The following is a 27,570-nucleotide window of genomic DNA, read 5'->3' on the forward strand; positions in this document are numbered from 1 at the left end:
GACAGGCCCTTGAGCTGTCACCGCGTGGGGCGCCGGCGCGGAGGGTGGGAAGGTGGGGGAGAGCGCGGATCGGGCGGGAAAGAGGAGGCGGGGGGAAGGAGGGGAACCTCGGGTGCTTGCTGCCCGCGCGCGCGCAGCCCTCGGGCTTCACCACCGGCCTTTCCCGCGCGCGCCGGGCGCAGAACGGTTCTGAGGTCGGGGGGAGGTCTGGGGGCGCGCGCGCGCGCAGGGAACGCGGGGGCGCGCCTGCGGGGCGGGGATGGGCGGGGGGCGGTGCGTGGGTCCCAGTCGGCGATCGGGGGGCGGGCGCGGCGCTGCCTACCTCTGATGCCAAAAGGCGGCGCAGCGGTCGCGGAGCACAGAGGAGGTGGCGGCGGCCGGAGTATGGTGCGCGCGTTTTTGATCACAGTGCGGATTCGGCGCGCTGGTGGCCCGCCGCGAGTGAGGGCTTTTGTGGTGCGGATCACGCGGCCCTCGGGTGAGTGGGCAGAGCCGGGTGTGCGGGCCGCTGCGGCCCTGGTGTTAAAGCTAGTGAGGAGCCGTCGCAGACCGCAGCAGCCGCATCCTGGAAGAGCAGGTAAGAAAGGCCTCGAAAAGTCCCGGGCGCAGTCGGCCCGTGGAAGATTTTGTTTGGTATGATTTAATACAGATAAACCATCTTCCGGACCAGGATAGGAGGAGGAGGTTTCTAGGGGTGGAAGCCCCCCTCCCCTCTTTCCCCATTCGGGTTACAGTTACTTAGAGGTGCGGTGCTCCGAATATCTTGAGCCCAGAGCCCCCTTCACACACCCCCTCAATCCAGTGAAACTCTGGGGAGAAGCGGGAGATTCTAACCCACCTTAGAAGTCAATCACTCCTGCATTTCCTGGGTGGGAGTCATTAAACACACACATACACACACACACACCACATAACACACACACCCCACATAGCACACAACACACACACACACACACAGTGAAGGTGTATTTCTAGGGCACTTTATTTCGCCCCCGAGGAAAGTATTACTAACGGTCTTGGTTTTATGGGGGCCACCTGTTTTCTCCCCTGCCAGGTCAACCCTCTGCTTACAGTAGGTAGAGGATGTTCCAGGGTGGGTGCTCGCACATGGTTTGACTTCCCGAAATAGTAACATTGATCGAAGGAGCAAACACTTGCTTTTGTGGTCAATAGAGAGCTGGGCTTTGGTAGTAAGATGGAGATCTCATATTTGGAGCCCTAACGGATTCAAACTGCTCAGGTTGGTCTTAGCAAAATGTTTAGCAAGAAACAGACCTATTATGGTGAGTCTGAGCAATCACAACAGATCATATTTTAATCATCTCAGGCCACAATTAACACTTTTTAAAAAATGAGGCCTACTTGAAGAACAAAATCCTAGGTAGTTTTGTCCTCACATCAGACAAATCTTTACTCGGTGTAATTTCCTATGACCAGAAAAATTGAAAATCTGTATTGCTACAATATGCAGAATCCTAGTTAGAATTTGGATATAAATCTAAAAGCAATTTCATGAAGCTTCATTTTTGTGACCTTACTTGGGGCATCCATTTTCCCCAGGTATAGATGTTTTGAAAAAGCAAAGGCCAGGGGAAGGGGAATTATTTTTTATTGTAATGTTAATAGGCCTTTGTCATGTAAGTGTAAAACTGTTAAAACTAGGGGTGTTTAGTTAGGTGCCTCAATTCACAAAAATTTACAAGCAGGGGCGCCTGGCTGGCTCAGTCCGTAGAGCCGGCAACTCTTGATCTCGGGGTTGTAAGTTCGAGCCCCACGTTTGTGTAGAGATTACTTAAAAATAAAATCTTTTAAAAAATTTACAAACAACTTATAGGGTAAATACACATTTTCTTTTTCATATTATTATGAAAGTTCAGTTTTTTAAAAGAATTAGTAAGAGCTTGTAAAGGATTTCATGCTATGTTGCTGGACTTAACTTCAGTTCATTTTAAAACATTAACAAGACCCTGTTTGTTTGTTTCTTTTATGGTGCTTTATTCTGACCAGCGAACGTTTAGCCACCATATGTTTTTGAATATCAGAGTTGTTACTATTACTCTCTACTTAAAGCTATTTACTTAAAGTATTAGGTTGCTTCTGGAAATCTCTAATAACAAAGTAGAAAATTTTAATCTATGTAAATATCATAATTATGTGTTTTCTATTTTAGGACTACACAATGTAATACTGTAATTACTTTAAGTTAGATATAGTATTTTTATATTTTTATGAAATGTTAAAAATATAAAAATAATAGGCTCATGGAAAGTAGCCATTTATTTTTTGTTACTTAAGTATAAATCAATTTTCAGGACTAATATGTAAAGTTATTTAAAAATGTATTGACTAGGGGCGCCTGGGTGGCTCAGTTGGTTAAGCGGCTGCCTTCGGCTCAGGTCATGATCCTGGGGTCCTGGGATCAAGCCCCACGTCCAGCTCCCTGCTCAGCGGAGAGTCTGCTTCTCGCTTTCCCTCTGCCTGCCACTCTGCCTACTTGTGCTCTCTCTCTCTCTCTCTGTCAAATAAATAAATAAAATCTTTAAAAAAAATGTATTGACTATTTGAAAAGCCCAATTTTTAGTAAATATCTGGCCCAATTTTTAGTGAATATCTGAAGACAGGACACACAACTTAGGTAGAATAGACTATGTCTTAAAAAGTTGTGCAATTATCCTTTATTTGTGAAATTATACACATATGTGACATATGGAAGTATTGTAAGTGATGTTTGATGATATATTTCACATAAATATATATTATGCCTATGGTTATACTGACTTAAGAATATATATGGATGGTAATTATATTGGGACTAATTCAATTTCTTAAGAACCACAATGCTAAAAAATTATTTGTATGAATTACTTAATATTAATACAAATATATAAGATGTAATTATTTTTTATTTTTAAGGTTTCTGCAACTATGTTCATTATGACTTTTTATTTTTATATGAGCGGAAAATGTATATAATAAAATTCCATATTACTAGTTTCTTTTTCACACATGCCTGATGAATTACATTAATTGATTTGTTACTTCTACCTTGGTGTGTTTACAAAACAGTTGTATTTTTATGACATGAAGCATTTATTTGTTTACTCCTATTTGGGAACCCTTAGGGTTTTTTATCACCTTTAACAGCATAGCGTTCTCTCAAGGTAAGCACTGTACATTAGCATAAACCATTATTCCCAACGTGTACATGATCCCCAGGTTGTATTATGTTCTAAAGAAACAGTGACACTTTCAGTAACCAAAACGTTAATATTCATTTACTTCTTTGGGGAATCTTGAATTTTAAAAAGTCCATTGTCATCCTAAGGTAGGGAGGACATAACCTTGTCTATGTTCGTAATATTTTATAAGTCTCTTTAATTACATGGTAGTTCATCACTAGTAACTACCATAGTAGAGTTAAGCTAAACCACTTTTCCAACACGTGAATGACTCCTATTAGTAAAGTGATCCAAATCATCTTAAAAATACTTTCTTAAAGGAAGGCTAAACATTTGACCCAGTATTTTTATTCTTTTTAATTTTTAATCCTTTTTGAGAAGCATAACAATCTCACTTGCCCCCTCCATACTAAAATACCTTAGGCCAGAGAATCCTTCTGTCTGCTGCAAAATCTGACTTGAGAAAAAATTTTTGTGGTGCTTTATTTCTACAGTTTAAATTATGTAAACAATGGATATTCTTTCAGTTTCTAAATATAAAATTATTGTATTGAATAGCTTTTTAAAAAACTACAGATATCAAAATTCTCGTTCTCACATAATGATCACTAATATTGTGTCTGTTTATTGACTAATGAGATTAATGCACTTTTTAAACACCCCACTGGCAAGGACATTGTTATTGTAGGTATGAAGAACTTTTAAAATATCCATACATTTTTGGAGGCACCTGGCTGGCTCAGTCCCTAAAGCACATGACTCTTGATCTTGGGGTCCTGAGTTCAAGCCCCACATAGGGCATAGTGTTTACTTTAAAATTTTTTAATCAGAAAAAAATATTCATACATTTTATTCAACTATTCTCTGTGTAGGCATCATCCAATGAAAGAAAGATTATGACAAAGATCAATAGACAGATAAATAGTAGCAAGAAATTGAAAATTGCCTTGAATTCTAACAATAAGATGTTAAATTGTGACATGAAACTATACTCTGGAATAATGGCCTGGAATATTCTGGACTCTGGAATATTATAGACAATCATTTCTGAAGAATATTTAATAGAATGTGAAATGATTACATTATAAGGTTAGGTGATTTTTCAAGATTCAAAACAGTAAACAGTTCTTATTTTTGCTTTTCCTCTTTTCCTCTCTCTGGACACACACACACATACACGCCCTGTTTATGTACCAAAATACCTATAGTGCTTTCCTTAGGATGGGGGGACTGGGATTGGTAATCTTTAATTTTTTCGTTATACTTTACAGTTTTCCAAAGTGTGATGACCGTCAGCAGTAAAAAACATAGGTCATTTTCGAAGCCTGAAATGATCCTACGTTACGGATGAACTAGAGCCTGCTTAGCGTTAGACTGGGGGAGACTGAGGAAACGGAGTTGTGCAAGTATCATATATAAGAAGGTTCTTGTAAAGTCTGGAGAAAGCACGAGAGAGTTGTGACTTAAGACTAACGCTAGCCGTGCCTATTCACAACCTACTTCGTTTTTACCTAGACGATAAATGCATAGCTGTGTTAATTTCCCAAGTGCCTGGGCGTTAGGCCTGCTGTCACAAAACTTGCCCCCTTCTAGGAATTCCTCTCACGAGTCCTCTCCGGACCACTTCAAGCTGGGGCTCACCGCTTCCCAGAGCCGGGCGGGGGTTGCAACGGGCCTCCCCAGAACCCCAGAAAGAGCCCGCCAGCAGGAAGCGAGACTCGAGACTCGAAGCTTTTCGGACCTCGCCTCCCCCACCTCCCGGCTGCAACCAGCCTCCAGGACCCTATCTCCTCCCCACCCTCTCAATTCCTAGAGACGCTGCGGATTCCTGGAAATTTAATTGGCAGCTGGCGTAGGACTCTCTGACAAGAGTTGAGAGGCACTGATCATCCCACTCCGCGAATGCACCCCTTCAGCTTTTAGCCGCCCCTGGGCCTCGCCCCACACCCCAACTATTTCTCCAAGTAAGATTTGATCAGAGTAACAGACCAGGGGTTACACGTAGAGCGGGAATGGGGCTTCACTAGATGGAGGAGGAAGTGGGGGCAGGCAGAGGCTGAGGTGGCCTCATGGATTCAAGAGAGGTGCAAGGTAGGACCGAGGACGTCTCTTGGTCACCTCCCCAGCTTGGAACTAGCTAGCCCTTTTTTCTAGAGGGGAGGATCAGGGAATGGATCAGGTTGACTCCGAGACACCGTGGGGAAAGTGTCCAAAACTTGGCAGCTTATCCCTTCCGAGCCAGTTGGCGACCAAAGAGTATTGAAAAGGCCTCCTCCTCTTTGTTCCTTTGTTCCTTCGTACCCTTACAAGAGGGTAAGGAGCATGACCCGTAGTATTTTTCCAGTGATGAAGAAGTTGCCTCAAATTCTTCTCTCAACTGTTTTCTTCTCATACTGCAGCTTTCCTCAGGTTTGAGAACTTCCCCTCAGTTAAAAAAAAAAAAAAAATGTCAGTAAGTATTAAAACAAGACCAACTTCTATGACAGTAAGCCAACCAATGGAGAAAACCTTGGGAATAAATAAAGGCTTTGTTCAGTAGGGGAAAGAAGGCCTCTATAAGGCTCTCCTCCATCCTAGAAAATGCCCACCAACTTGGGACCTGCACAGATTCACCATATCCTAATTCATGTTATTTCAATGTGTACGTACATTGACAGTTGTTGAACTTACTAAGGGTTAGTAGCATTTGTTTTTTAGAGAAAGGAAAATTGAAGAAAATCTCTGCTTCTCAGTGCAGTTATTTATTTCATGAGCCCTAGAATGATTGCTGCAACTGGGCAGACCTACATAATGAGAAAGAAGTAATAAAGGGGAAAAAAATTAAAACCATCCACCACAAGACTTAAAATTCCGGTGCCTCAGAGGTCCTTCAAAAAATAAGTTGATTTTTATTTTTTATATTGTAAGTCTTATAATGGCTCTGTTCATGAAAATATAAAAATGTTATCACAAATGACTTTTTAATTCTTGTTTGACAAGATCTCGGTTTTTCCCTTCACCTCAAAAAAAGGGGGGCTCAGAATAATTTAAATGGTTTCAAAGCCAGTAGGAAGAAAGGTTCTGTAGGGGTTCAGAACTATATTAACAAAGATACGTAATCTCTTAAACAAACTGAAACTAATAAAATTGTGCAATCAGAGTGGTGTAAATAAATATGCCTTTACTTTCTCAATTTAAGCATGAGATTAGTGAGAAGTCGAACTAAGGAAAGGCTTAGCAGCATCATTACCTGAACTGCTGTTTAGAATATACATTTCTGGGGCCCATTCCCAGAAAATCTAATTTAGCATATTTGCTGTGAGTCCCAAGAATCTGCATTTTAAAAAGCGCTTGAGGGGCATTCTGTTACAGGTGGCCTTTCTGCAACACCATTTGGCAAATATGGACAGTGTTGCTTTTTAAACCTTATTTTTGCTTATTTATTTTTAAATCAAGGCCCTGGCCTTTTAGGTAAGATTTAAATTTTAGAATCAGTCAGTCACACTTTGGGTCCCAGGAAGGATACTGAGAGTCTGAGTTATCAATGAAGGAGCTATTTTACTAAATAAGGGAGACTCTTTATTATTATGTGATCCTTCATCTGAATTGGAAGATTATCTTTTAGATGCCAGATTTTTACTATCAGAACATATCTTGGGGAGGGGGAAGGTTGTAACAGGATATACTTGTGTGTTAAAGCTTGTAGCACCAGACAGAAAATTTCCACATAAAACATTTATGATATTTTAGAAATTTTATCTTTTTGAAACACTATACGTACTTATCCCTGCTTGCATACGATGAATAGTTCCAAATAGACAGATAGATAGATAATAAGGGGTTTCTCTCGGTTCATTTTATTATCCAAACAGAAACCAGGCTGATAAATATGATAATCTAAAATGATGGAAGAGAGGAAAAACAAAACAGAGAAATGTTTCACAGGTTTAAATGGTATTTATAGATCAAGGCAAAATTGCCGTAGAATGTCGCCAAAAGAGCATAAAGCACTTGTGGACAAAATTATGGGGTCTCTGTATCTCTGCAAAAGCACAACGACCAGAGAGGAAATATATGTAACTAATGTAAGCTAAAAAATAATTAGCCATTCTAAGAAAAACTAAAATATTATGCCTTCCAAATTATCATTTTCCTGCCTTTAAAGTACAATTTGTCTCATGTTATACCTACTTTGCTGTGTATTAGGGAAGCTTATGTTTTGCTTTCTTTCTTTCTTTTTTTTGATTGCCACCATTTTCTTGCTCTGAATCTCTGAGGCTGCCAGATCCTCTGACTCAGCAACTGTACAACTCTTTCACTCAATTTAAAGAAACAACAGCCATCCAAAGAACGACGACTCCCCCCAGCAAATCTTTCTCACCTGTAGAACAAATAGTGTATTTTAACTTCGGAATAATTGCTAAATGTCCATACCACATGGGACACTTGGAATTTTACTCGGTTCAGTTTACATGCTGAATAATTGAAGCTGATTATATTTCATGGAACATACGATTTTTAAAAGAAGCTTTATTGAAACTTTCTTCCAAAAGCCTACGGTCAAGTTTGCTTTCTCTCTTCTTTCAAAATAATTATGAGGGGCCTAACAGTAATAGAACACATCAACTCACATCATCTCATTCAATTGTCACATTGTCCTTCTGTTTTAGAGATTTTATTTTCTCGTTTTATAGACTGGAGACTGGGGTTCAGATAAGTCGTTGTATGGTCTGCCAAAAGTCATTCACCAGTAATTCATGTACAGTTGAACTGGTGTGCTTCTTGCCCCAAGTGCCCACACTTACCACCTTATAATTTTATTATAGAAATATTTTTTATATTTATTTATATATTTTTATTATATAAATATAAATATTATATATATAGTATAAATTACTTATTCCCCACTTTGATTTAAGAGCAATCAATGGGAAATCTATGCACAAGCATAAGAATCACTTAAGTATGAAGTAGAAAAGTCACTTTCTTGAAATACATGACCTGGGATTAGATTGTTTCCTTTACTTACTAGTTGTGTACTATTAGGACTAAGTACTTAAAGCACTTAGTGTTTCCATTTTCTCATCTGTAAACCTGAGACAGTAGCCTATAGTATTCATCTAATAAAAACTAGATATAATAGTATATGTAAAGATACATTAGGAACTTTCAATTGGCATACATTTGTCAGTTGTTGTTAAAATGCCAAATGAAACTATGCCCTTAAAAGCACATTAGTTTACTTTTACAGTAAGTGCCTACTTAATTTGACTTTAATTATTCAAATTAGCAGGAAATTCCTGAACCCCACTTCTAAAAATGTACATATCATAATAAAAATATATTTATCAGTTCAAATCCCTGCCACATTCCAAGGTGTCATATGAAATCAATGTAAATTTGCCTACTTTTTTTAACCCATGCCGGTACAGAAACCCTATATGATGGTCTTTACAGTATGACTCTGAACTGTAGTATTCATAATCATTAAGTAGATGTTAAACAATATTCATGACCTCTGCTTTCTAAGATGAAGAAATCAAATTAGTTTTAGAAAGCTGAAAAAAGTTATTGACCTGCCTTCAATTATCAAAAAACTCAATATAATAATAATTTCTGGAGGGAACACTGAGGTAGTAGACTCTTAATTCCTCCAGAAGGTTGCCACCAGTCTAAACATCTGAATCAATAGTGTTGGCACAGAATTTTGTAAAAAAAAAAAAAAAAATTAGTATAAAAAATTCTGTGTGTGAGAGAGAGAGAACGCAAGGAAAGAGGAGTAGAAAGATTAAAGTCATCCTCAGAACCTTCAGAATCTCTGCCTTGGAAGGTGGCATGCAATTATTTACATTTAGGAGGATATCAAAAAGATGAGATATATTATGTAAACTTCCTTAAGGCAAAATTGACTTAGGTGTAAAAAAAAAATTGACTTAGGTGTATAAAACTGGTGCAGAGTAAACATAAATTGTATTCTGTTATCATTGCCTTTTTAAAAATGAAGTATGGAAGTTATCATCTTAACCATAAGAAAGAAAAATATAAAGCTGTACTTTCTCTATTTTTAAGATTTTATTTATTTATTTAACACACACACACAGAGGGAGAGAGAGGGCACAAGCAGGGGGAAGGGCAGGCAGGGGAGAAGCAAACTCCCCGCTGAGCAGGGAGCTCGATGTGGGGCTCCATCCCAGGACCTTGGGATCACGCATTGAGCTGAAGGCAGATGCTCAACCGACTGAGCCACCCAGGTGCCCCAAAGCTGTACTTTCAACCCAGAGACTCAAAGGAAAACATGAGTGGAGATGTTACATCTGTAAGTATTTCCTGATTTATTCAGAGTTGATACATATCATCATGAAATTGATTCCTTCCAGAGGAAGGAATCACATATTAGGTGAAGAATGTCACTTGAGGAAGAGCGATCCAAAACAAGAATTATTATAATCTTTTATAGTATCAGGTGACATTTTGGCTTCAGAAGTCCAGGAAAAAAAATGTTTTGAACATAACAGTAGAACTATAGAGCCCCAAGAAGGCAGGCTACTCTTAAAGAGGGCAACCAGTTCTCCATTTGAAGAGGAAATCTTCAACTTAAATGATTCCCCCTGAAATTAGAATATCCTAAGTCACTGTTAAATCCAATCAACCATGAACAGTCAACTCCCACCCCCAAGAGTGAAGACTTAAAAGAATATTATTTCTCTGTGAGTTTCAATAATTTCTTTGCATTCTAGTAGCACATACATACATCAGCAGCATAAGCAAAAATAGAATAGTATATGTGTTCATGCTTAGCAATTAAGAGGGCAATATGTGTTTGAAAGGAGAAAATCTATTCCATGAGTGGGAAAAAGAGGGAGGTTGGGAATAGAGGTTTAAAGAAGGTAAATTTATAATCCCTCAATTTTGCCTATAGTTTCCCCATTGTACCTGATATATGACCTGCACACCAAGTAATGGTGGTGGGTGGCAAAGAATGCAGGGAAAACACTGAACACTCACTTGCTTCATTGTTACTTCCCATGATTTAATGAAGGTTTTTGTGCAAGTTCTTTTGTTTTAACACAGCCAACTTTATTACGAAGAAGCTCTGTTTTCAGGGGGTTAGAATTCAAAGAAGATAATCACACCTTTTGGAAGGGAGTTGGCTTGTTCAAACCACAGGTACCCACCAGAATGTATAGTAACAACAACAAAAATACCCCAGAGGAAATTGACTTTGATGGCCTAAATGAGTAACACGATAGTAAATGTCATATCCACTCTCCAAAAAAGGAAGTTCTATTTATTAAGAGCCTACTGTGTGCTTAGATTTTATATATCTGACATTCTTTATTCTTTATAATAACCTATGAGGTAAGCTTTATTTTCCCCACTTTTGAGAGGTGGGAAGATGGAGGCTCTTGATATAATGAGCAGTGGGTATTATATACAACTGATGAATCACTGAACTCTACCTCTGAAAATACTAATACACTGTATGTTTATTAATTGAATTGAAATTTTAAAAAAGTTCCCATAACTATTCAAGCCCACAGAGCTCGTAAAGGAGGGACGGGTCTATGAGGGTATAGAGACTGGGATTGTCTCATTATCATGCTTCATTTGTGTCTCCTCCAAGACTGTTAAGGATATGGTTGACATTCTCACCAACCACATCTCTCCAAGTCAGAGTAAGTAGCTGTAGCCACAGAAAGATTATGGAGAGAGGATTGATTTCAAGACCTGCAACAAATATTTATTAACTGTGCAACCATGGCAATGTACCACCCCTCCATTTTCTTATCTATAAATCAAGGGGGTAGCTTTTTGAAAAGCAAATTGCAATATGTGGCAGAGCCTTATACTTTTTGAAAAACTGCAATACTATTTATTGTAGCAATTAGAAACCCCTAAAATATCTGACAACAGGGGCATCACTAAGTAAACTATAACACTGTCTCAGTGGAATGTGTTGCAGCTGTTAAAAGTGGTGCTTATAGGGCTGCCTGGGTGGCTCAGTTGGTTAAGCATCTGCCTTTGGCTCAGGTCATGATCCCAGGGTCCTAGGATTGAGCCCTGCATCGGGCTCCCTGCTCAGCGGGAAGCCTGCTTCTCCCTCTCCTGCTCCCCCGCTTGTGTTCCCTCTCTCACTCTCTCTCTGTCAAATAAATAAATAAATAAAAGTGGTGTTTATGAAGTGATATTTTTTTTTAAGATTTTATTTATTTATTTGAGAGAGAGAGAGAAAGCACATGAGAGGGGGGAGAGTCAGAGGGAGAAGCAGACTCCCTGCCAAGCAGGGAGCCCGATGCGGGACTTGATCCTGGGACTCCGGGATCATGACCTGAGCTGAAGGCAGTCGCTTAACCAACTGAGCCACCCAGGTGAAGTGATATTTTAGAGAATTTAGGGAAATGTTTTAATGATAAGTGAGAGGAAAAGCTTATTTCAGAATTGTACTGTATCTACAAGAACTAAGCAAGGAAAAAGAAAATATTTCAAAATGTTAACAGTCACTGCTTCTGTGCAGTGTAATTTTTCATTTTCTTTATGTATCTCATTTCTTAAAAAATGTTTACACATGTGAACTATAATCAGGAAAAAATTATTCAAAAATGATCAAGTTAAGTGACTTTTAAAGGACATGAAGATCCAAATTTCTGTCATTATGTGTATTATTAACCACCAGTACATCACTCAGAAACACAGTAGTTTCTGAAAGTGAAGATCCTGTCATCTTAGTCCAGGATTTGCCACCTGCTCGCGGGCACAGTTCTCAATGAAAAGAAAGCATTGCTGAGTGTTGTCCACCATGTACTGTACAAATCAGTCAACAGGGAGACACACCAGGGAGAGTGTTGACCTCTCAGATAGAACTGTTAACCTTGAGTTCGAATTCCATCTCCTTGTGCATTGTTCCTTAAGCACTCTGGGCTTCTTCTTTTCTGATCTATGAAGAAAGGATAATACTCTCTATCCCACAGGACAGCTGTGGGGTTAGAAATGATATAGGTAAAGCTGTTTAATACTTGTCACATAGTTGGAGTTCAATAAATGGTAGCCATTATGATTTTCTTGGCATTTTTTAAAAGATTTTATTTATTTGACAGAGAGAGACACAGCGAGAGAAGGAACATAAGCAGAGGGAGTGGGAGAGGGAGAAGCAGACTTCCTGCCGAGCAGGAAGCCCAATGTGGGGCTGGACGCCAGGACCCTGGGATCATGACCTGAGCAGAAGGCAGACGCTTAACGACTGAGCCATCCAGGCGCCCTAATTTTCTTGGCAATTTTGAATGAATTTCCTATTGTCTCTATTTGTCTGTCTCTCCTTTAATTATATACCTTATTACTTATTTTGTTCCTCAGGATGAGGCTAATTCTCAATATCTGTACAGGTAAACAAATTATACACATACACACAAATACATACTACAGATAGATACTTAGATAGATGTACACAGACACACAAACTATGCTAATATTTTAGTTTTCTCAGCTGGCCAAATAGCGACAGATAGATATAAGTAATTCACCTCAGAAACTTCTCAATATGCAAAAGCAGACATTTACAAAACAGCTGAATTCTGGAATGATTGTTTTCATGACCTGCAAAGATTCCTCATTTCATAAGAACCCACTCTATTGATACTTTTAATAGTAAACTCCTTCATGGATTTAAAATCACATTTGTTTTGCACACAATTTAGGAAAAGACATCTGCTATATAATATGTAATACATTTCTAAATTGTCCTCAGAATGATTTTGGGAAGATGATAGGTACTGCAGATTCTATGCTCAGTTAATACTTTGGAAACTAAAGTTGAAAAGTTGTGACCTACCTATAATTATGCATCATGTTTATAATAAGTCATTTTGAGTTTATATTCCTTGCCAAAGTCCTGTCTGAGCAGGAAGAGAAAAATTACAGTAATTCTGAGTGAACGAAGATGTCATGGAGTCCCTAAAGAGTGCCTTACTTATAGCAAATATTCAATAATTGTGCTATATTGAATTTATTTAGAGAATATTACAAGAGAGAAGGAAACATCCTCCATCTTGAATTTTCCATAGAGCTAATCTGGGATCCTCTTTTCTCAGCAAATTTGTTGGAGGTCTGCTCTGTTTTCTCAGGGGTCTCCCTTTCATGTTAAAGGTACCTTTTCTTCTTGTGGAAAAATAAATAAAGGAAGACCTAGTCTTTCTTTGCCATTTTTCATGTAAGGAAGTCCTTATTTCCCATTTAAAATACCCAGATTGGACACTGAAAACTTCAGAATTCTTACCCAAGGGCACTTCAAGAGGGGAACATGTTTCTTGGCTGAACAATAATATTTTGAGGCACAATCATCAATATACTTGTTTTGTAAATGGGGATATTGAAGCCAGAATAATGTATGACCTGCTCAAGTTTATAGGCGGTAGAGCTAGACCTGCGGCTCTCTTTTCCTTACATTATTAACTTCTTCTATATTAAAGGGGTGCATGAAATTATTCTCTCATTGCCTTAGTCTTCAAATAATCTTGTTGCACCCAGCATTCAATCTTAGAGCCCATCCATTCAGACTTAACCCAGCTGTGTCCAGAAGCTCTTTCATGGAGAATACCTTGCTCTGATAAGCTATTTCCTAAGAAGCTCTCCTTAATTATGGGATCTGCTTGAGAACCTGAAATACAACATCTTTTCCCTGCTAACACAGGTCTGAGGTGTCAGTTATCAGAATGCATTTTCCTTCTCCTATACTGTTAATGTAGACTCCCCTCAAGGGCTCATCCCATTTCAAAACCACCTTCCCCCTCCAGAGAAGCAAACATGTTGATGGTTGTTACCAGTACACCCTCTTGACTAAGGACGCTTCTTTTTCTGTACCCATAGCTTAAAGCCAAGCACCTGACATACAGTATATGGCTTCAGTTACTCTTTGTCAAAGTCATGAATGATGGTTTTCAGAAAGGCAACTCTTACTTTTCTAATAAATGTATCATGTTCATTTAATTAATTAGAATAGCTAATGTATGCACATAGTACAAAATTCAAACATTACAAGTTGCAGAATATGAAAAAGAAAGTCTCATGTCCATCCCAGTTCCTCATTTCCTTCCCCCACAGTTAATAGACTTTTCTGTATCTTTCCAGAGATATTCTATGTATATTTTATTTTTAACCTCAAACTATATTTTGAACAACTGTTTAGTAACAATACTAATATTGGATATGGCAAAGAGATATATGTTTTTAAACACAGCTTTTGTGTGTGTTTCACTTGATATAATAACCTCATGAAGTAGAAAGAATAGAACAAGATAGATCTCACTTTAAAGATATGGACATTGAGGGGCACCTGGGTGGCTCAGATGGTTAAGCGTCTGCCTTCAGCTCAGGTCATGATCCCAGCGTCCTGGGATCGAGCCCCGCATCGGGCTCCCTGCTCAGCGGGGAGCCTGCTTCTCCCTCTCCCTCTGCCTCTCTCCCTGCTCATGCTCTCTCTCTCTCTCTCTCTCTCTGTATCTCTGTGTCTCAAATGAATAAATAAATCTTCAAAAAAAAAAAGATATGGACATTGAAGCTAAAAATAGTCTCAAAGGAGTTCATATTCAAAAAGCAGTTCACTAGATACATCAGGACTGTCACTTGGTCCCAATTCAGAGCTACTTCTCCAACACCTTTTATTTTCCCAATAAAGTAATATTATCATATGATATGTTTGCACACAATGCATATCATACCTTGCCAATCCTGCAATGCCTTGTCAGAACCAGAACCTAATTTCAAGATACTATCTTCTCAAATATCTTTTTATCTCTTTCTGGTGATGTGTTAAATTAATAGTCACATCTATAATGACAATCTGAGCAGCCCTTCCCGGCTCCTCTGACGTCTCTTTTTCCATTTTATTTTCCAACTTCTCGCCATACATCCCAGTGAATCACTTTCAGTGTTCCCAAACTTCCCCACCCTTTCCACCAAATTCTTTGATTTGTAGGGTTACTGGAGTAGCACCATTGCAAGGCTTTCTTTAAGTAAAATAGTCAGGTTCTCCTGAGTGTCATGATCTCCACCCTCAGCTGGGTTCTCCAGGCTGATGAAATATTTCTCTAAGTCCTACTCAGCCCATCCCTCTCTCCTCATAACATATTCTAAATCTTCACCATTCTCACCTCCTTTTTTAAACATAATTTTTATTTAAATTCCAGTTAGTTTACATACAGTGTAATATTAGTTGCAGGTGTACAATTTAGTGATTCACTAATATTAGTTTTGGGTGTACGTTTAATGATTGTATGATTGCTTACATACAGTACCTGGTGCTCATCACAAGTGCCCTCCTTAATCCCCATCACCCATTTCACCCCTCTCCCCAACCACCTCCCCCTGGTAACCATCAGTTTGTTCTCTATAGTTAAGAGTCTGTTTCTTGGTTTGACTCTCCTTTATTTCCCCTATGATCATTTGTTTTGTTTCTTAAATTCCACATATGAGTGAAATCATATGGTATTTGTCTTTCTCTGACCAACTTATTTCCCTTAGCATTATACTCTCAAATTCCATCCACCTCATTACAAATGGCAAGATTTCATTTTTTTTTTGATGGCTGAGTAATATTCCTGTGTATGTGTCTGTGTGTGTGTGTGTGTGTGTGTATACCACATCTTTTTTATCCATTCATCAGTTGCTGGACATTTGGGCTCTTTCCATAATTGGCTATTCTAGATAATACTGCTGTAAACATGAGAGTGCATGTATCTCTTCGAATTAGTATTTTTGTGTTATTTGGGTAAATACCTAGTAGTACGATTGCTGGATCATAAGGTAATTCTTTTTTTTTTCTTCTTTCTTTCTTTTTCTTTCTTTCTTTCTTTCTTTTTTCTTCTTCTTCTTTTTTTTTTTTAAGAGAGGTTGGGAGGGGCAGAGGCAGAGGGAGAGAGAGAATCTCAAAGGAGACTCTGGAGCCCCATGCAGGGCTCAATCTCACAACACTGAGATCATGACCTGAGCTGAAATCAAGAGTCTGACATTTAACCAACTGAACCACCCAGGCGCCCCAGGGTAGTTCTATTTTTAACTTTTTGAGGAACCTCCATACTGTTTTCCAGAGTGGCTGCACCAGTTTGCATTCCCACCAAGTGTGAGAGGGTTCCCCTTTCTCCACATCCTCACCAACACATGTTGTTTCTTGTTTAATTTTAGCCATTCTGGGGTGTCTGGGTGGCTCAGTCAGTTAAGCGTCTGCTTTCGGCCCAGGTCACGATCCTGGGGTCCTGGGATTGAGCCCTGCATCGGGCTCCCTGCTCAGCAGGGAGTCTGCTTCTCTCTCTTCCTCTGCTGCTCCCTTTTTCTCTGTCAAATAAATAAATAAAATCTTTAAAAAAAATTTTAGCCATTCTGACAGGTGTGAAATGATATCTCATTGTTGTTTTGATTTTCATTTCCCTGATGATGAGTGATGTTGAGCATCTTTTCATGTGTCTGTTGGCCATCTGGATGTCTTCTTTGGAGAAAGGTCTATTCGTGTCTTCTGCCCATTTTTTAAGTGGATTATTTGTTTTTTGGGTATTGAGTTTGATAAGTTCTTTATATATTTTGGATACTAGCCCTTTATCAGACGTGCCATTCACTCTCACTTCCTAACCCACCATCTTATCCTCACTGCAAACAAGCCAGCCTCTTCCTTCATGAGAGGAAGTCCTTTAACTTCCTCCCTGCCCTGACCTTTTCTCCTTTCTCAAATCTAGCTATATCTCCTGCATCCAAATTTATAACCACTCTCTGTGCCTTGTATTCCATTTTTTCCTGACTTTTTAGGGACCTCAGGTCCTAGAAATACCTTACCTTGCCTGGGTCTTCAACTTCCCTTTTTTTCTCTTCTAGCTTCCTTCTCTTGGCCTGGGACCTTTCCTTGTGTGTGCTCAGGCCTCCTCCACCCTTCCCTCTACCTCCCATCACCCGACATTGCTGTGAACCAGCACAGCTAAGCTGGGAAAAAATAGTCCACATAGTGTCCCCACTTCCTTGCCATCCCATACACGCCTGCTTTTCCTTCTGACCATCTGAGCAGCCCTTCCCAGGCTCCTCTGAAGGCTCTTTTCCAGGAGTTTATTTCTCCAGCTTATTACCATACATCCCAGTGAATGATTTTCAGTGGTCCCAAACTTCTATGCCTTTTCACCTGCTCTCACCTCTGCTTGGAACATCTTTCTCCTCCTTTTATGTCTTTATACTCCTACACCTCTCTCCAAGGCTCGGGTCAGTTTTCAGCATCTGTGCAGCCTCTGCTGGAGCCATCAGAAGTTTGGTTCCCTTTTCATTTTCTTGTGTCATCCTCTGCTTCCATTTGCTCTTCAACACACATTACGTGTAATGCCAGTTTAACACCTACAACAACTCTTTGAGGCAAGTACTATTATTATTTCACGTATACAGATGGGAAAACAAACCTAGATGCAGTAAGTAACTTTGTTCAAAGTTATATAGCATTAAGTGAAAAGTACAGCTTTGAACTCGGGCAGTCTTACTCTAGAACCCACATGTTTAACACCCCACCACCACCATGTTCCACCCTTAGCCTCTGAATTTGTCGAATGAATGAAGGAGTGTTAGTCTTTTCCTTAAAAAATGGATCAAAATTGAAACAAGTTTAAATTTCATAGCATAGATTTTCAAAACTGCCAAGGCAGCACAAACCTAAATAAGGCCATGACATTCTCAAGGAAGAAGAAAATTAAGTTGGGGAACGATAATAACAATATGTAACAAAGTTCAGGATTCAGAAAGCTCTTTGGCTTCATCATCTTATTTAATCAACCTGAGAAATATATTACAATTCCATTTTACACATGGGCAATCTGAGGCTAGAATAACCAGCACCAGGATCCTGGGCTTTATATTCTATTTCTTCTTGGTACTGGCCCTCAGGTCTGATCTGATATAGAAGAGTAAATTGGGAGTATGGTAGCTTCTTTAAAAGAAAAACTAGGAAAGTTTTACACTATTATTAACTACTTATTTACACAAGATTTCTAATAGAGTATGGGATCAATTTCTAGACCTGAGGGGCCACACCCAAGGATGCCATAATCTTTTAGGAGCTCTACTGCAAAAGTGCCAGAGCTAGGATATACCTGTCTAAAACCTGTTCTTAGAAAAAGTCAACCCCCACATCTGTATATAATTCATCCAGAGGTGGTTTTTATATGGTTCCCTCACGCATTTCCTTCAACAGTAGTCCAATATATTGCATAAGAGTTTAAAGAGCTCTTGAGTAGGAATCCGTAGTTGGTTTTAGAAGAATTTCTGAATTCCCTAAAAGTTATATTCAGAAATACATGTGCAAATAGGGGTGCCTGGGTGGCTCAGTCAGTTAAGCATCTGACTCTTGATTTCAGCTCAAATCATGATCTCAGGGTCATGAGATCAACCCCCCCCCCCCCGCCCCAGCTCAGCAAGGAGTCTGCTTGAGATTCTCTCTCTCTCCCTCTCCCTGTGCTCCTCCCCACCCCTCGCTTACCTGTGCGGGAGCGAGCTCTTTCTCTCTAAAATAAATATATAAACCTTTTTGAAAAATACATATGCAAATGAGCACATTAGTTTAAAAAATTATCGCATACTTTATTTTGGGGGGCGAGGGTCTACAGCTTTCAACAGATTATCAAAGCCCTACTCCCCCTGCTCCAAGATTAAGAGCCATTGTTTTAGTGATGGAAGCTAATTTTGATACTGGTCTAAAACCAAGACACATTATAAAGAAACTCTGTTCCTCCTTCCCAATACCACAACCACTATTTTCCCCTTCCCTATCATACCATACCTACATTAAAGAATTTTATGTTCTCAACCACAGTTTGAATTTTCCACACCATTGTTGCCCAGATAATAGAGAGGTGCCTGGAAGAAAATATAGAAAGCACAGCAATTCATTTTTTAGAACAGATTTTACATCCCATAAGAGTTTTAACTGGCATCATTTTAGGTTTTTTTTTTTTTTTTTTTTTAATTTTAAGTAATCTCTAAGCCCAATGTGGGGCTCAAACTCATGACCCAGAGATCAACACTCACATGCTCTACATGCCCTTAACTGGCATCATTTTATTTTTTTTTAAGATTTTATTTATTTATTTGAAAGAGAGAGAGCATGAGTGAGCAGGGTGAGGGGCAGAGGGAGAGGCAGACTCCCCGCTGAACAGGCAGACTCCTTGCTGAGCAGGGATCCCAACTGGACTGGACTTGGGATCCCAGGAGCCTGGGATCATGACCTGAGCTGAAGGCAGACACTTAACTGACTGACCCACCCAGGTGCCCCAAATGGCATCATTTTAAACTACATGTTTTCCCTGAACTAACAGCAACTGAAAGTATTTTGGGGGCTTGAAGAGAAGTCAACTAGGGATTGAAATGTAACTTTTGAGTAGAGCTGTGTTATCTAGTAGGCAGATGAAGCATGTGCTATTAAGGCATTAGCAAAGCCTGAGCGATCCATTTTTTGAAAATAATACATATTTTAAAATATATTAGCCACAGGAAAAAAGTAATAACCACAGGTAAAATTAGAACCATGCTGGATTTTCTTTTGCTTGTTATACTCTTAGTTCTGTTTAACTTTTCATTAAATATGAGGGCGGTGGAGGGTGTCCTTTATCTTTTCAGTGATTAAGGTCTTCTTGGCCTTCCCTTTCATATAATATTCATAATTCTATCCAAAGCCTTTTATTCTCTGTGACTCACAGCAAGATTGTAAGAGAATCCTCAAAATAGAAAATTTAAGAGCAAAGGTATTAGCTTAAGATGAGCCACACTGTTCTAAATGAACTTATGTTCATCAATTCATTTAAAACTCACAACAGCCCTATGAAGTAGGGACCACTGTTAGCCTCCCATTTTATAACTAAGATAATAGTGAGGCTTTTCCAGTAGGAAGAAGAGATGTGGGGGACGGGAGAGGAGCAGGAGTCTCTCCATCCAGGAGAGCGCTGTTCTGCTGTCTCCCTGAGGAGGCGCCCTTCACTCTGAACTGGCTGTGAATGTGATAGACTCTGAATCACTAAGCAACTCTGTTTCTAGAGCTCTGAGCACTTTTTTTCTGGTCTAGGAGTAATTATTTATTTTTTTAAAGACTTTATTTGACAGAGAGAGACACAGCGAGAGAGGGAACACAAGCAGGGGGAGTGGGAGAGGGAGAAGCAGGCCTCCCGTGGAGCAGGGAGCCCGATGAGGGACTCGATCCCATGACGCCGGGATCATGACCTGAGCCACCCAGGCACCCCTAGCAGTAATTATTTATTAAGAGCAAAGTCTATCAGCCCAATGACTCTCTCGCCAGTTTCCAATCTGCTTGTTGGCAGAAATCTCCATCATCCCTGTTAAATAGACCTCATCTTCTCGGAGCCAGCCCTTACCAGAGCACTAGTACCAGGCATTGCACAAGTTTGGGAAACCTTCGCCCTCGTCATCCATTTTACAGGTGGGTGGGTGGGTGGGTGGGTGTGTGTGTGTGTGTGTGGACAGGCTGCTGGCGGGTGGGCAGACTCTCCAAAATTAATGTTTGAGCAAGGATTTCTGGCATGGTGGACCCAGCACGCGAACCCAGGTGCTGAATGGTGGAAGGGGGAGAGTTATCTAAAAGTAGGGAAACCTCGCAGTGGCACCGGTGACACCGATCCTCGTCAGGGCTCTGACTACGAGGAAGAGTTAGCTGTTTCTTCTGATTAAAAGAGGAAGCAATACTTTGCCTACGACATCAAACACCCTGGTTCGAAATTGGCGGTTAGGAATCCTGTGCGGCTTTCAAATGCGAGGGGTTGTACCGGAGGGGCAGGAAACAGGAGAGCAAAGTCGCTTCAACCGAGCGAACTCGCTCTGAGAGCGCGAGCGTCTCCGTTGGGGGCGGGGGGAGCGCAGCGCCGGGAGGAGGGCGGAGGGAGGGGGGAGCGGCGGCTGCGGAGGGGCTCAGGGCTCCCTCCCTGCCCCGGCTTCGTCAGACACCCCGCGCCAGCCCCCCGGGCGAGCCGCGGAACCGCGACAGCAGAGGCCCCGCGTGGGGCGACTTCAGGGGGTGTCACGTTCACAGCGAGTTCAGAGCGAAGGGCGCCTCCTTGGGAAGACAGCAGAACGGCGCTCTCCTGGATGGAAAGACTCCTGCAGGAGGAGTCGAGGGGCAGAGTCGGGGGGTGGCTTCCGCCGGCCCCGGAGGAGGAGAGAGGAGGGGCGGGCTGGTCACGAGAGGCTGGGGCGGGCCACTGGCGCCCGACCTCGGCGGAGGGAGGGAGGGAGCCAGGGGGCAAGCGCTGGGGAGCAGCATGGAGCCCTCCGCAGACAGGCTGGCCACCGCAGCCGCCCAGGGCCGGGCCGACGAGGTGCGGGCGCTGCTCGCGGCTGGGGTGCCGCCCAACGCGCGGAACCGCCAAGGTCGGAGCCCGATTCAGGTGGGTGAGCCGGCCTGCCGCGGGAGGAGGGGGTGGCGGGCGACTTTGGAGCACAAGCTTTGTAAGGGAGTCGGAACCAGGCCAGCGTTTCGATTCTCGGTAAAAGGGAGACTTCTTGGCGAGTTCTCAGGTGGAGTTTGGAACCGAGACCTCCCCGTGTCCACGTCCTGGGGGCTTAGGAAGCCACGAGGAATGAGGAGGCACGTGGGGTGCAGATCCTTAGAGTGGTGTGGAGATGGGGGGGGGTGAACCTATTCGTGTTCATACAGTTCGAGGTATGTTCTTTATCTGATACACGGTTGCGAAAGTTTGCGGTAAAAAGCAAGATTTTAAAGAAATGGAAGGTTTGTTGGGTCCACTAGCCCGGAACTCAGATCCCCGAAGGGAGCTGATCATCTTCTCTTCTTGGGGGGGGGGGGCGGAGGGGGATTGCAGTGGAAACCTTCTGCTGTGTAAATTGAATAAATATCAGTTGAAATTATTCAGAAGCAACTATATATTGTGTTTATTTTTACTTTAACCAAGTAAAGAAAATATATGCTTGTTCTAAGAATTTAGGTAATACAGACATATGAAGAAAAACTTTAGTGTGATCTTGCCTGAAATAATGTCGTCAATTTAGTCACCATTTTGAAGGTATCTCTTATAATTTTTGTTATTTTTAACTTGCTTGCTATAGCTTAACTTATTTGGGACAGAGTTTTCAATTCCTCACTCTTCAAAAATGTCGTTTCTCCCCTCCTCACTCCAGTTGTGTGTAGGGGTGGGGGTGGGGGGGTGGTTCAGCATTTGTGGTTGTTGTTTGCCTTCACTAACTTCCTAAATCCAGGCTAAAAAAAACGATTTCTTCCTGGCAGTCACCACCCTAGTTTTATTCCCAATGTCCACAGTGATTTCTGATTCTGAAAAATAAAATCTATGTGAAACAAAAGCCTACTGCACAAATTCCAGCATAACAAGACAAAGGAAAGTAATTGTACCTGCCATTTCACAGATTTCACAAGTCAGTCTTCCTTTCCTGAAACTATGCTACATAGGATAAATTTTATACACTTTAAAATACAGATATAAAAATAAAACCAAAATGCCTTAAAACTTGAGATTATTTGGGATTTGAAGTGCGAAGAGATTTTGAGAGGAGAGAGGCTGTGTGATGGTAGAAGAAAAGCATGAGTCCTTTAAAAAGAATGCATGCATGATTCCTAATTTCTCTAAAATTTTGCTCGGAGACTGTGAGTTTGACCTTGAAGTTCTGGAATATGTTAGAAGAGGCTTTATTTGTTTAAATACAAAAAGAAAAAAGAAAGTTGGATAATTAGATTTAACAATTTTTTTTAATAGGGAAGATAAGAACATAGAGAAAGGGGGGCATGATTTTGGTTTAGAATCCTAACCAAACTTGTGTTTAATATAAAACTAGTTTATAGAAAATTTTAATTAAAGATAATGTCTTATCGAATGGGTTTAAGCACTCTACAAATATTCATTTAATTGATTTTTTCTTTTTCCTTTGGATTGCTATTTAGATTTAAATATTTAAATGTTAGGTTTCCTTCCATACTTTAATACTGCAAAATGTAATGAAAACCTTTAAAATCAGTTAAATGGTGAAGTACTTCACTGGATAAACACAATGTTTCATCTATTATATTTTCACCTGTATTATATATGTGTGTGTGTGTGTGTGTGTGTGTGTGTGTGTGTGTGTGTGTGGAAGGTGACTTCTTCTAAGAACAGGTTTTAGACATGTGTTTTCTAGCTCTGGCACTTGCAGTAGAGCTCCCAAAAGATTATGGTATCCTTGGGTGTGGCCCCTTTGTTCTAGAAATTGACACCATAATCTGTTAGAAGTCTTGCATAATTAAGTAAAGGTGTGAGAGCTTTCCCAGTTTTTCTTTTAAAACAGTGAATTGTTCTAATCCACTGAAATAGTTTTTATTTTTGTAGCTGTAATTTGGTTCACTGATATTGTCTCTCTCTTTTTGAAAATTAAATCAGTTTCACTTTCTCCAGACAAGAATCATCCACTATAGTATAACTTACTATGTTTCCTTGGTTTTGAGAAATTAAAAAATTCATCTTCAATACAGAATGAAATGAAAAATAAGGAATTTCTCTTTATACAGTCACTATTGTCTAGCTAATATAATCACACATGGTTACCCTAAAAAAGAATTGTCTGTCTTCACTATCCACCATGCAACACTCAAATTTTAAGGTTGCTGTAATTGTGGATACTATTTAAAGATTCCTCTTTGGTAATGACTTTGTTTCAAAGATGATTTATGAACCAAATGAGGGGAGCACCTCCTGTTTAATGAACTCTCAGAGTGTAAACTTGAGAAGTTTCTTAGTTTCCTATCTCTGCTGTAACAAATTACCATAACTTTCGTGTCTCAAACCAACTTAAATTTATTATCTTGTAGTTCTGGAGGTCAACAGTCTAAAATGGGTCCACAGGGCTGCATTTCTTTTGGAAGTTTTAGAGGAGAATCTGTTTCTCTGTCTTTTCCAACTTCTAATGGCCATCAGCATTCCTTGGCTCATGGCCCCTGCATCTTCTCTCTGACCTCCATTCTTAGATCCTTCCTCTGTAACCTTCTTATAAGGAAACCTGTGATTACATTGGACTCCTCCTGACAATTCCCGTTAATCTTCCTCAAAATACTTAATTTAATCACATCTGCCAAATCTCTTCTCCCATGTAAGGTATTATATTCACAGGTTTTGAGTGTGAGGTAGTAGACATCTTTGGGAGCATTATTTAGCTTACCACAAGAAGGAATTGTGGGGCTGGTTAGACAAAGCTCATTTTATACTTAAAGAAAGTGAATTTTAAAATTCTGGGAGGCTAAGTGTAGAATAAAAGTTTTACAAAAATTAAAGGTTTGCTGTTTTCATTTTCACTTTTTAACAATTACCTCGTCCTGGGCTTGGATATACAGAAGAAAACCATACAAAATCTCTGGGCCTTACATAATTTTGCATCAAAATGAGGGGGGAAATACAGGAGGTTAGGCTGTAGTTCAAGCCATTTTGTCCCTCACCCTTTTGCTATTGTCTGTGCCTCTGGCAGTGTTCTGTGTGTGGCTGGAACTCAGCAAAAGTTTGGAGAATATAATGGAATTCAGTGTGTACAGAAAAATGAAATGAGTAGGAGAACTGGCTAAGGGAGTTGGTAACTGAAAACAAATAGAGAGTAACTAGACACCTGTGGCTTGCACCGGCATCTGCACGGGGTGGGGGCTTCACAAATAGTTTCTTTAGTCTTGCCCCTGCCACCCGTCCCTGCCCTGACCACTCTGCTCTCTCCGGCAGGTCATGATGATGGGCAGCACCCGCGTGGCCGAGCTGCTGCTGTGCCACGGCGCGGAGCCCAACTGCGCCGACCCTACCACCCTCACCCGACCTGTGCACGACGCGGCCCGGGACGGTTTCCTGGACACGCTCGTGGTGCTGCACCGAGCCGGCGCGCGGCTGGACGTGCGCGATGCCTGGGGCCGCCTGCCCGTGGACCTGGCTGAGGAGCGGGGCCACGGCGCTGTCGCCGGGTACCTGCGCGCAGCCGCGGGGGGCACCGAAGGTGGTAGCCACGCCCTTACGGAAGTTGCAGAAGGTCCCGGCAGGTGAGGGGGCAGATTTAAGAGTTGAAACTCAAGAGAGCTTCTGCAGCCCAGTGCACTCCTTTTTTTCAGAAGAGAACGCTGGCTCCAGGGGAGCAGGGTCTTGGGTCTTGCCTCAGCTCTCGCACTGCCACCCTGTAGGACAACCCCACTGTCCCAGTCGCACTGCCTCGCTCGGGCTGCGGACAGGAAATAGCCTAGATGGATTTCCACACATTAAAGCCCATCCCACAAACCGTACCCTATTCCCGCAAACACTCACCCTCCCCAGAGCTCAAGCCCTAGACTGTGGAACAGCGACAACTCCGGAGGCTAGAGATCTAGTGGCCCCTCTTCCTCCAAACTAGCTGGCAGCAGCATCCATTCAGCTACCCTCAGTTTGCGCATTAGCATACATAGGGAGCTGGACCAACCCTGCTATTTCCAAAAGCATTTGAACGTGGCATCGTCTGGAAGAAATCTGTCACCCCCAACTCTACTGCAAATTTTGACAAAATTCGACCCTCCGCTCTATGCGGTGTTGTTTTCCAGAGCTGCCAAAGGGAGAGAGATCTCTCCAACGCTGGCAGTCTACACCAGGGATTTGCTACACTCTCTGAGAAACAGAGACCCTCTCTTAAGCTTTTTCTTCTCTGCGAGAGAGATCACTGAGAGAGGGAAGATGGCCATGTGATCCTCCTTGCCTTCTCCTTCTACAACCACAAAGCCTTCTTCTCTTGCGGTCCCCTTTCTCCACTTCCACTCCTGCCTGCCTGAAGTACCAACTTTACTGATTTTTTCTGAAGCGAGAACCATATATATATATATATATGAAATTAACGCGAATATTTCAGGTAAACCATAACTTCGAAGATACTAAGATCTATCCCATTTTGGCTCAGAACTGGGGCACTAGATCCTCTAGGATTTAATGGGGCCTGAGAGGACAGAGGGGAGAGGCTTGCTCTGAGCCCTAGACCAGAGATGCAGCGAGTTTTGAGCCTTCGGCGTGGGAAGTTCGAAGATCTCCTTTAGCCTGCCCACCCTCTCTCTCCACCAACTGAAGTTCGCATCCGGACACAGCGCAGGGCGAAGGACCAATCATAGGGCCGGTTGCGCGGCGCAAGAACCGGGAGGAGCTGAAGAGAAGGATTAGGGGACTGAGTCCAGCAACCAGCAAATAAATAGAGTAACCCTTTATAAGCAAAACTACGAGATTTGACCCACGCACACAAGTCCGTCCACTCCTTTCTTCCTCCCCTCCATCCCTCCCTCCTTCTTTCCCTTTATCCTCCTACATAATCAGCTCCATTTTAGATGGGACTTAAAGTGAATGAGACAAAACGGGAGTTCTGCCCTCATAGAGCTTACATTCTGGGAAACAGACTTTAAGCAATAAACAACGTATTTTCAGACAGTTTGTGAAACCAATGTGAAGGATAAGAGTGAAGTCTGAATGGGAAGGGGGTTTTAGGGTGGTCAGAGAGCCTGACTGATGAAAAGAGATTAGCTACTGGAGGCAGAAGCACTCTGTACACTTCGTACAAGTGCAAAGACTGTGGCGGTGAAGGACAGAAAGGCCGGCTGGAGCGCGCACACGGCGAGATCACTCGAGAGGACGGTCAAAGAAAGGATGCTAGGTCGAAACGTGGATTTTGTTCGAGAAACTTTAGAAAGCCATTAGCGGGTTTGGGAGAGGGAGCCTGGAGAAAAAGACGACAGGACTGGAACCGAATGTCCCCCTATACTGCCCAGCCGCTCTGGCGCCTCAGGTGCCCTCAGCTTACGCGTGTCGCCAAGTGGCTTTGCGTCAGGTGCAAGAGACCCCTACAGATACGCGAAGAGCCTGGCGCTGTGTGTGGCATGCCCTCAGCACGCATTATATACCCGGGCTTTCCTGTCGCAAGCCCGCCGGCGGCATGGCCGCGCCCTCCCTGCCCTCGCCTGGCGGGCCTGGAGCTCGGCGAGCCCGAGCAGCCAGCCGCGTAGTGCAGGCGGTATCTGCGGGGCTGGGGAGTCGGGCTGCTGACAGGGTCCAGCCTTGACGGACAGACCCTGTGCTGAGGGGTGGGGATATTGATAAGGGGCCAGCGAAGCCGTCTGAGAACCTTGCTCATACGTGTCTGAATACCGGGTGGGAGACTATGAGGGGCAGGAGGGATGGGTCGCACACCCTTCATTTCTAGTTTCTAATGTGTTTTTTCTTTCTGCCCTCTGCAGACAGCCCGGACTTAAAGAATGATTGAGATCTAAAGACACCTCAAAATGGTTTGATCTTCAATCAACAAGTAAATTACCCCACCCCACCCAACTTGCCTGCCTTCTTAGTTGCCATTTATCAAATAGCGCTTTTTAACACTGTAGACTGCTTCTCCTTCCCCTAGATTTCCATTTGTATTTTCATTTATA

At 41.7% G+C, this 27,570-nt stretch overlaps 1 protein-coding gene across 2 annotated transcripts; it reads left to right on the forward strand.

Annotated features, from left to right (window-relative positions):
* The first annotated feature begins 438 nt into the window (after window positions 1–438).
* On the forward strand, window positions 439–27,570 carry LOC118018235 (cyclin-dependent kinase inhibitor 2A-like). Of its 2 annotated transcripts, none has more exons than XM_035016682.1 (3): window positions 439–577; window positions 24,878–25,185; window positions 27,382–27,570. In XM_035016682.1, exons 2-3 carry the CDS (start codon window positions 24,881–24,883, stop codon window positions 27,401–27,403), a joined length of 327 nt encoding a protein of 108 aa, XP_034872573.1. In that variant the 5' UTR covers window positions 439–577; window positions 24,878–24,880; the 3' UTR covers window positions 27,404–27,570. The 2 variants fall into 2 exon arrangements, with proteins under 2 accessions (XP_034872573.1, XP_034872574.1); XM_035016683.1 differs by lacking the exon at window positions 439–577 and adding an exon at window positions 21,431–21,559.

This window comes from Mirounga leonina, unplaced genomic scaffold (genome assembly GCF_011800145.1).
Source record: "Mirounga leonina isolate KUSES-001 unplaced genomic scaffold, KU_Mleo_1.0 Mir_170, whole genome shotgun sequence".
Classification (NCBI taxonomy): domain Eukaryota; kingdom Metazoa; phylum Chordata; class Mammalia; order Carnivora; family Phocidae; genus Mirounga; species Mirounga leonina.

What these genes read in the sequence shown, in the direction of transcription:
- LOC118018235 (XM_035016683.1), top strand. Translation starts at nt 21,434, where the DNA reads ATGGAGCCCTCCGCAGACAGGCTGGCCACCGCAGCCGCCCAGGGCCGG. An exon ending in AAGGTCGGAGCCCGATTCAG is followed by an intron (nt 21,560 to 24,877) that starts GTGGGTGAGCCG and finishes TCTCTCCGGCAG; the next exon opens with GTCATGATGATGGGCAGCAC. An exon ending in GTTGCAGAAGGTCCCGGCAG is followed by an intron (nt 25,186 to 27,381) that starts GTGAGGGGGCAG and finishes TGCCCTCTGCAG; the next exon opens with ACAGCCCGGACTTAAAGAAT.